This window comes from Pelodiscus sinensis, chromosome 10 (assembly GCF_049634645.1).
Source record: "Pelodiscus sinensis isolate JC-2024 chromosome 10, ASM4963464v1, whole genome shotgun sequence".
In the NCBI taxonomy this organism is placed as follows: Eukaryota; Metazoa; Chordata; order Testudines; family Trionychidae; genus Pelodiscus; species Pelodiscus sinensis.
In genome coordinates, this window is record NC_134720.1 from 26516757 (window position 1) to 26524325 (window position 7569).

General features: G+C 44.4%; 1 protein-coding gene across 3 annotated transcripts in view; it reads left to right on the forward strand.

The window, feature by feature from the left end:
* The window catches only part of EIF2A (eukaryotic translation initiation factor 2A), a 39322-nt gene extending 32041 nt beyond the window's left edge, over positions 1–7281 (forward strand). For 2 of the 3 annotated variants that reach the window (XM_025181160.2, XM_025181161.2), the window contains one exon: positions 1183–1994. In XM_025181160.2, coding sequence (XP_025036945.1) covers positions 1183–1248 — 66 coding nt within the window. In that variant the 3' untranslated portion in view covers positions 1249–1994. Of the gene's footprint in view, positions 1–1182; positions 2198–6436 lie in introns of those variants that run through there. The other variant, XM_006115938.4, reaches the window with a different exon arrangement.
* The last annotated feature ends 288 nt before the right edge of the window (positions 7282–7569 follow it).

The following is a 7569-nucleotide window of genomic DNA, read 5'->3' on the forward strand; positions in this document are numbered from 1 at the left end:
TGCATGTACAGCAGTGCAGCTGTCACTGAAGTATGTCTGGTGAAGACTCTGTATGCCAATGGCGTAGTAAAACCACTGCTGTGAATGGGAGAAGCTCATCCATAGTTAATCCAGAGTAAATTTCTAATATAATTCTGGTTAAGTGCCTATATAAGTATGGCTCCCTGTCTGTCTTCCATGTCAAAATCAAATGAAGTGGAAAAACTTAAGTTAAAAGAGTTTCTTTTCTCAAATTTACCTCTAAAGAGGCAGATCTGAGGAACTACTAGGGACAGGCACACTGACTAGGCGGGGGCAGTTGCCCCTGGGGTCGGTATTCTGAAAGGGCCTGGGGCTTCCAGCTACTGGGCCCTATAATCTCTGCCGGAGCACTGCACAGCATGCTCCATGCAGCTCTTAGTGCTGCTTGAGGAGATGGGAGGCGTGGCAGGGTGTGCTTCAGGTAGCACTGAGCGCTGGTGCCATGGTCCCCAGCAGCACTGAGGGCCAGCAGCCCTGCTCCCGCCTCTTTTGCCTGAGGCCCATGCTTTCTGGGAGCTTGGAGCCAGCCACTGGCCCCCACCTTGCCCAGGGGTCCAATGAGACTGACAGCTCCCCTGACTAGGGAGCATGGCGAACAAAACATACAGAGAAGCAAGGGAATCAGGATTTTTTTGGTTAGTGGTAGCTTTTTATCCCTCCCATAACAGCACTCTTGTTGCCATTTGTTCTCCACAGCCATCTGTGCCCTTTCCCCCCTCTAGTGGGTTACATAGTTTTTTTGCTTAATACTTGACAGAACTACACTAACTTATGCTGCTTTTACTGTCCTTTATTACACACATTTTGGGTGTCAGCTTGCTATCTGTGGCTACTTCTTCAGCTGGCCAAATCTTGTTTTTCACACTTCTCACTGGAGAATGCATTTTATGGAATGATCAAAATAGTAACAATCTGAAGTTTTGAATGATAAAACTAGTGGTTTTATACATTGTCAATTTGCATACATAATTTATATATTAAAACAACTTCTGTATATTTTGATTCTTTAAATGCCTGCTGCTGTTAAAATAGTGCAGTCTTATTGTTTGCTATTAAAGTTACATATTAACTATGATGTACATTATTTACTGTATTAAATATTACTGTTTTACCTGTTGTGTAATAAGCAAATTGTATGATCTGGTGTTGTCTTTCTTCTAGCTGGAGAAAATTCAGAAAGAGGCTGCTCTTCTAAAGGAGCTAGAAGATTTGGAACTGGGCTTTTAAAACTTTATTGAAAAGAAATGGGTGTGTTACACAAAATCAGTGCAAAATAAGGGTGTGTTTTAACCCAAACAGAACAAAGAATATCCTTTAACTGCAAATGGCTGAGGACGGACAGGTTTACATATTTGCAGCACAACTACATTTAACATTTTTTTTCTGAAATCCTGTGCGTGTGCAAAATTGTAAACAAACAGTGCATATTCAGTCAGCCATTCCTGCTTACATTCAAATCCAGAAACACATTTGCTTATGCTCCAAGAGGATGTTGCCTAAAAATCAAAACAAGTATTTTTTAGTTTTTGGCTTTTTGGTTGATTACCAATTTGATAGCTTTATTGAACTTAAGATATATGTGACCCTTTTACAATAATAGGATTGCAGACAATAATAAAGAGCATTTAACATTAAAAGAGTTGTTGGTTTTGTGTTACCAAGTCATAATTTGTAAAATGTACCAATCATATTGCCAAGTTACATCAATACAGTCAACTTGAATTCTAGCAAATTTGTAAAAACTGAGTTGAAAGTATCTTGAATTGCTTCACCTACTCCTGTTTTTACCCATGCCAGTTTGTTGTGGCTTTGCAATTACATTTTCCTCCTCTTCTTCTTTTTTCTTTTAATTCCTTTCCCCTTTTGTTGCATTTTTGTATGTGATCCACACAACCAAAAAGGGAAACCGATCACATGGGGAAACCACTGAAACTGCCTCTACAAATGCACAGAATAAACTGAGAAAAAGAAAATTCTCTGATCTGTGATCTTTCCATTTACAGTAATTTTAGGCTGAGTTCTGCAATCTAATTCATGTGGTGACCCTTAAACTATTGTAGAGACTCAGTGAAGTCAGTGGAGCTCTGCGCAGAAGTAGGAGATTGCCCATTTGGATGAGACTAAAATATCAGTGCCACAGATGTTACCTGAATACAAGGATTTTTTTTAATCAGATGTAAGTATAATTTTTTTAAATTGACAATGTCACATTATATTATCAGGGTACCACACTCTCTCACACTCCAGCTGATCATTATTGTTTAGATGACATAACATTTTACATTATTTAAAAAGTAATCTTTCATTACATTTTGTTTCTGATATATAATCACATTTTACTTATATCCATTGTGTAAATGTTTTGCCTTTTTAGTTTTGTAACTAATAATAGTTAACTTTTTGTTATACAGGCAGTCCCCGGGTTACATACAAGATAGGGACTGTAGGTTTGTTCTTAAGTTGAATCTGTATGTAAGTCGGAACTGGCGTCCAGATTCAGCCGCTGCTGAAACTGACCAGTGGCTGACTACAGGAAGCCCGAGGCAGAGTTGCTCTGCCCCGGGCTTCTTGGAATCAGCCGCTGATCAGTTTCAGCAGCGGCTGAATCTGGACGCCAGTTCCGACTTACATACAGATTCAACTTAAGAACCCCAGGCGTCCCCAAGTCAGCTGCTGCTGAAACTGATCAGCGGCTGATTCCAGGAAGCCCGGGGCAGAGCAACTCGGCCTCGGGCTTCCTGTAGTCAGCGCTGGTCAGTTTCAGCAGCGGCTGACTTGGGGACGCCTGGGGCAGAGCAGCTGGGGTGCTGCTGGGTTGCTCCAGTAGCACCGCTCCTCGGCGCTACTGGACCAACCCAGCAGCACCCAAGCTGCTCTGCCCCAGGCGTCCTGATTCAGCCGCTGCTGAAACTGACCAGCAGTGGCTGAATCAGGACGCCTGGGGCAGAGCAGCTGGGGTGCTGCCAGGGTGGTCCAGTAGTGCCCAGAGCGGCGCTGCGGGACTAACCGGCAGCACCCCAGCTGCTCTACCACAGGCCGGAGAAAAGCCTGGTCTGCTGGGGGGGGGGGAGAGCGCACCGCGGTCCCGCCGCCCAGGTCCTCCGCGGCTTTGCTCCGCGTCTCGCTGGTCTGCTGGAGAACAGCAGACCAGGGAGACGGGGAGCAAAGCCGCGGAGCACGCGGGCAGCGGGACAGCTCAGACGCGCCGCAGCTGTCCCGCTGCCGGCATCCTCTGAGGCTTTGCTCAGCGTCTCCCTGGTCTGCTGGGGGGGATTCCCCCCCAGCAGACCAGGGAGATGCGGAGCAGCTTTTCTCGCCCCGGAGGACGCGGGCGGCGAGACCGGGGCGCATCTGGGCGTCCCACCGCTCCCGTCTTCCGGGGCGAAAAAAACCCCGTTCGTAACTGCGGATCCGACATAATTTGGATCCGTGTAACTCGGGGACTGCCTGTACTGAAAAAATTAAAAGTTTTGAAAAAATAATTAAAGATTTAAAAAATATTGTTAGAATAAATCAAATTTAATTTTGCATTGATCTGGAATCTCCCTTAGTTAATCCAATTTTAAAATGTGTCATTCTTTTGAAAATACAGTTAGATATATAATTGCTTTACAATGTACATTATCACATCTGTTAAAGATAAAATATGAGACTGTTCCAAAAAGGAAAAGTAACTAGGACTGTAAAGCATTTAAAAAATTCATCACAATTAATCATGCTGTTTAACAATAATAGAAAACCATGTATTTAAATATTTTTTAAAAGCTGCATTTAAAAATAAAACAATGTAAAAATTTACACCTAGGAAGTCCACTCAGTCCTACTTTTTGTACTGCCAATCACTTAGACAAACAAGTTTGGTTACATTTGCAGGAGATAATACTGCCCACTTGTTTTTTTACAATGTCATGTGAAAGTGAGAAGAGGCGTTTGTATAGCACTGGTATAGCCGGCATTGCAAGTTTATTTATGTGCCAGATATTCTAAAGATTCGTATGTTCCTTTTATTCCAAAGGACATGCCTTCCTGTTTCTGATGATATCTGCTAGATAATGATTCAAAGTAATGCAGACCGACACATGTTCATTTTCATCATCTGTATCAGATATCACCAGCAGAAGGTTGATTTTCCTTTTTGGTATTTTGGGATCTCTACTTTCTACATCAGAATGTCGCTGTTTTAAGACTTCTGACAGCATGTTGCACACTTTGTTCCTATCAGTTTATGGGGGCACTTCACATTCTTAAACCTTAGGTTGCGTGCTGTAGAAATCTCACATTGCCACGTTGGCTGGCACCTTGTTTACATTTTGTCAAATCTGCAGTGAAAGTGTTCTTCAAATGAGCAACATTTACTGGGTCATCATCCAAGACTGCCATAACATGAAATATATGGCTGAATGTGGGTAAAACAGCAGGAAATATACAGTTCTCCCCCAAGGAGTCCAGTAAGAAATTTAATTAATGATTTTTGTTATGAGCATTATCAGCATGGAGACATGCTCTGGAATGGAAGTCAAAGCATGAAGAGGCATATGAATGTCTGGCATATCCAGCATGTAACTTCCTTGCAATGCCAGCCTCAAAAATGCCATTAAGAATGCCTGTTCTCACTTTCAGGTGAGAGAGAAAATGCTACCCAATTATTTACAGTCTCTGCGTGCGTGCGTGCGTGCGTAAAATTTTTCCAGTGAGACAACAGAATGACATCATCAGTGTCCACAAGTCTCTGCCTCTGTCCTCAGCCACTTGCTGTGGTCAGTCTCAGTGCCCTCCCTTCTGGGAATGGGCATCTCCGGCTCCCGCTTCACACTCCGGGGGGGGAGGGGCCTGTGCTCCTGGGGAGGAGCTGCTGGGGCTGGATCCCCTCCACCATCCAAGCCATCGCCTCAGGCTGTGCCAGTTCCCCTCCACCATTGGAGCCTGGGCTGCTCTGGGTCCCTTCTGCCATCTGAGCCTGACCCACTCCCAGCCCTCTCACCCCTTCCGCCAAGAGCCCATACCCCTAGCCTTCTTCTGCCCTTCCACTTGGCTAGACACCAACCCCTAGCCTGCTCCTGCCCCCTCCCCCAGCCAGACACCTATCCCCAGAGAGAGGGGGACTGGCAAGTGTAGTGAACAAGGGGTGCAGCCCCCTTGTCTCCCATAAATGTAAATACGTTTATTGTTCTTAGTGATTGGCTGAATAAGAAGTAGGCCTGAGTGAGTGGGCATGTAAGCTCTAAACTTTTTATATAGTTCTGTTTTTTAATGCAGTTATGAAAAAAATCTACATTTTTAATTAACACTTTCAAGATACAGGCAGTCCCCGAGTTACGCGGATCCGACTTATGTCGGATCCGCAGTTACGAACGGGGATTTTCTCGCCCCGGAGGACAGGAGCGGCGGGACGCCTGGTCCCGCCGCCCCCGTCCTCCGGGGCGAGAAAAGCTGCTCTGCGTCTCCCTGGTCTGCTGGGGTGGGGGGGAGGAGAGGAGCCAGATCAGCGCCCCGGTCCCGCCTGGGTCCTCCGCCGCTTTGCTCAGCGTCTCCCTGGTCTGCTGGGGGGGGACGCAGCTAGTGCGCCCCCCCCCCCCTTCCCAGCAGACCAGGGAGACACGGAGCAAAGCCCCGGGCCTGTGGTAGAGCAGGTGGGGCGCTGCCGGTTGGTCCTGCAGCACCGCTCCTTGGCGCTACTGGACCAACCCAGCAGCACCCCAGCTGCTCTGCCCCAGGCGTCCCCAAGTCAGCTGCTGCTGAAACTGACCAGCGCTGACTACAGGAAGCCTCTGCCCTGGGCTTCCTGGAATCAGCCACTGATCAGTTTCAGCAGCAGCTGACTTGGGGATGCCTGGGGTTCTTAAGTTGAATCTGTATCTAAGTCGGAACTGGCGTCAAGATTCAGCCGCTGTTGAAACTGATCAGTTTCAGCAACGGCTGAATCTGGACGCCAGTTCCGACTTACATACAGATTCAACTTAAGAACAAACCTACAGTCCCTATCTTGTACGTAACCCGGGGACTGCCTGTAGATTGCATTACAGTACCTGTAGAAGGTGAATTGAAAAATGCTCTTTTTATCATTTTTACAGGGCAAATATTTGTAATTAAAAATATAAGCAAGTGAGCAGCGTGGGCTTCATATGCTGTATTGTAACTGAAATCAATATTTGAAAATGTGGACAGTCATCCAAAATATTGAATAAATTTCAGTTGGCATTGTTTAACAGTGTGATTAAAACTATGATTAATTGTGATTAATTTTTGAGTTAACCACATGAGTTAATTGCAATTAATCAACAGCCCTAGAGGACATTTTTTATTTTAAACTGAATTTAGCTTATTTGGTTTTTGTGTCTTGGTTGAAAACTGTAATAATTAACCATTATGGGCCAATAGAAATTATTGTGCAAAAAATCTTCTACTCATTTTATAGCAGTGGTTTTCAGCCTGTGGCCAGTGGACTGCTGGGGCCCGGCAGACTAGATCTAAGATTTCCAAAGGGGTCTTCATCTCCATTCAAAGCTTGTTAGAGGTCTGCAGATGAAAGAAGGTTGAAAATCACACAGATCCTCAATGAAAGAACAGTCTGTGGAAAGGCAATGGTTGCCCTCTGGTGGAAGAAACACATTACTGATTAGACAAATATGAATCGTGGCAGTGCTGATCATAAGAATTTGGAATCAAAGCGAATCACATGCTGAGGATCTGTTTAGAGGATCATCCATTCCATCTCCTTTCCCATGCTTGATTTGTTTTCTATAGTACATTTCATGGTGAGAAGCAATTTGGTTATAAATGTCCAAAGTGATGGGGGCTTCTACCATGTTCTCTCATAATTCCACAACCTAATAAGTATGTCAGGAAGTATTTATTATGTCGCTTTAATTTCTCCTTTTAAAATTATAGCTCCATGTACTGTGCTGCATAGCTCCTCTCTCTGTCTTTGTGGAAAACACTCTTTAAAAACATAACTGGTTTATATATCACACACATTGTTAATTATTTCATAACCAAACTGCCCATATTTAGCTGTCAGTCTTTTCTTCTAAGTTCAACCTTTTAACTTTTCCTTCCTCTCAAATTCATAAAACAGCTCTAATGAAAAACAAATCTTAATCCTAATGAAAATCTTTGTTACAGTTAAGGGGGCTAAGAGCAATTCAACATGAGAGATGATTACAAACACTAAAAATCAAGGAGATAACTGTAGTTGGTCTGTTCATACGTTAATAGGAACATGGAATTGACCTTGTCTAAATAAAACGTAAATTTTCTGCATTGGCTGGTGAATCTGCCTGCTGATTTAAGGTATGTCTACATTGCAAAGAAAAGCCCCATGGTATGAATTTCAACCTAGGTAATTTTGACATGGGCTTGTGGGGTTTGACAAGCACTTGCCTCTGGCTCCCTTCCCCCGCCTCTGATTTCAGAGCCCAGTCTCCAGCCTGAGCCCAAACATCCACACTGCTAATTTTAGCCCTGCAGTCTGAGTCAGTTGATCCAGTCTCTGAGACTTGGTGCTATGGGTTTTTCTTCGCACTGTAGACCTCCCTTACAGTTGTGGTA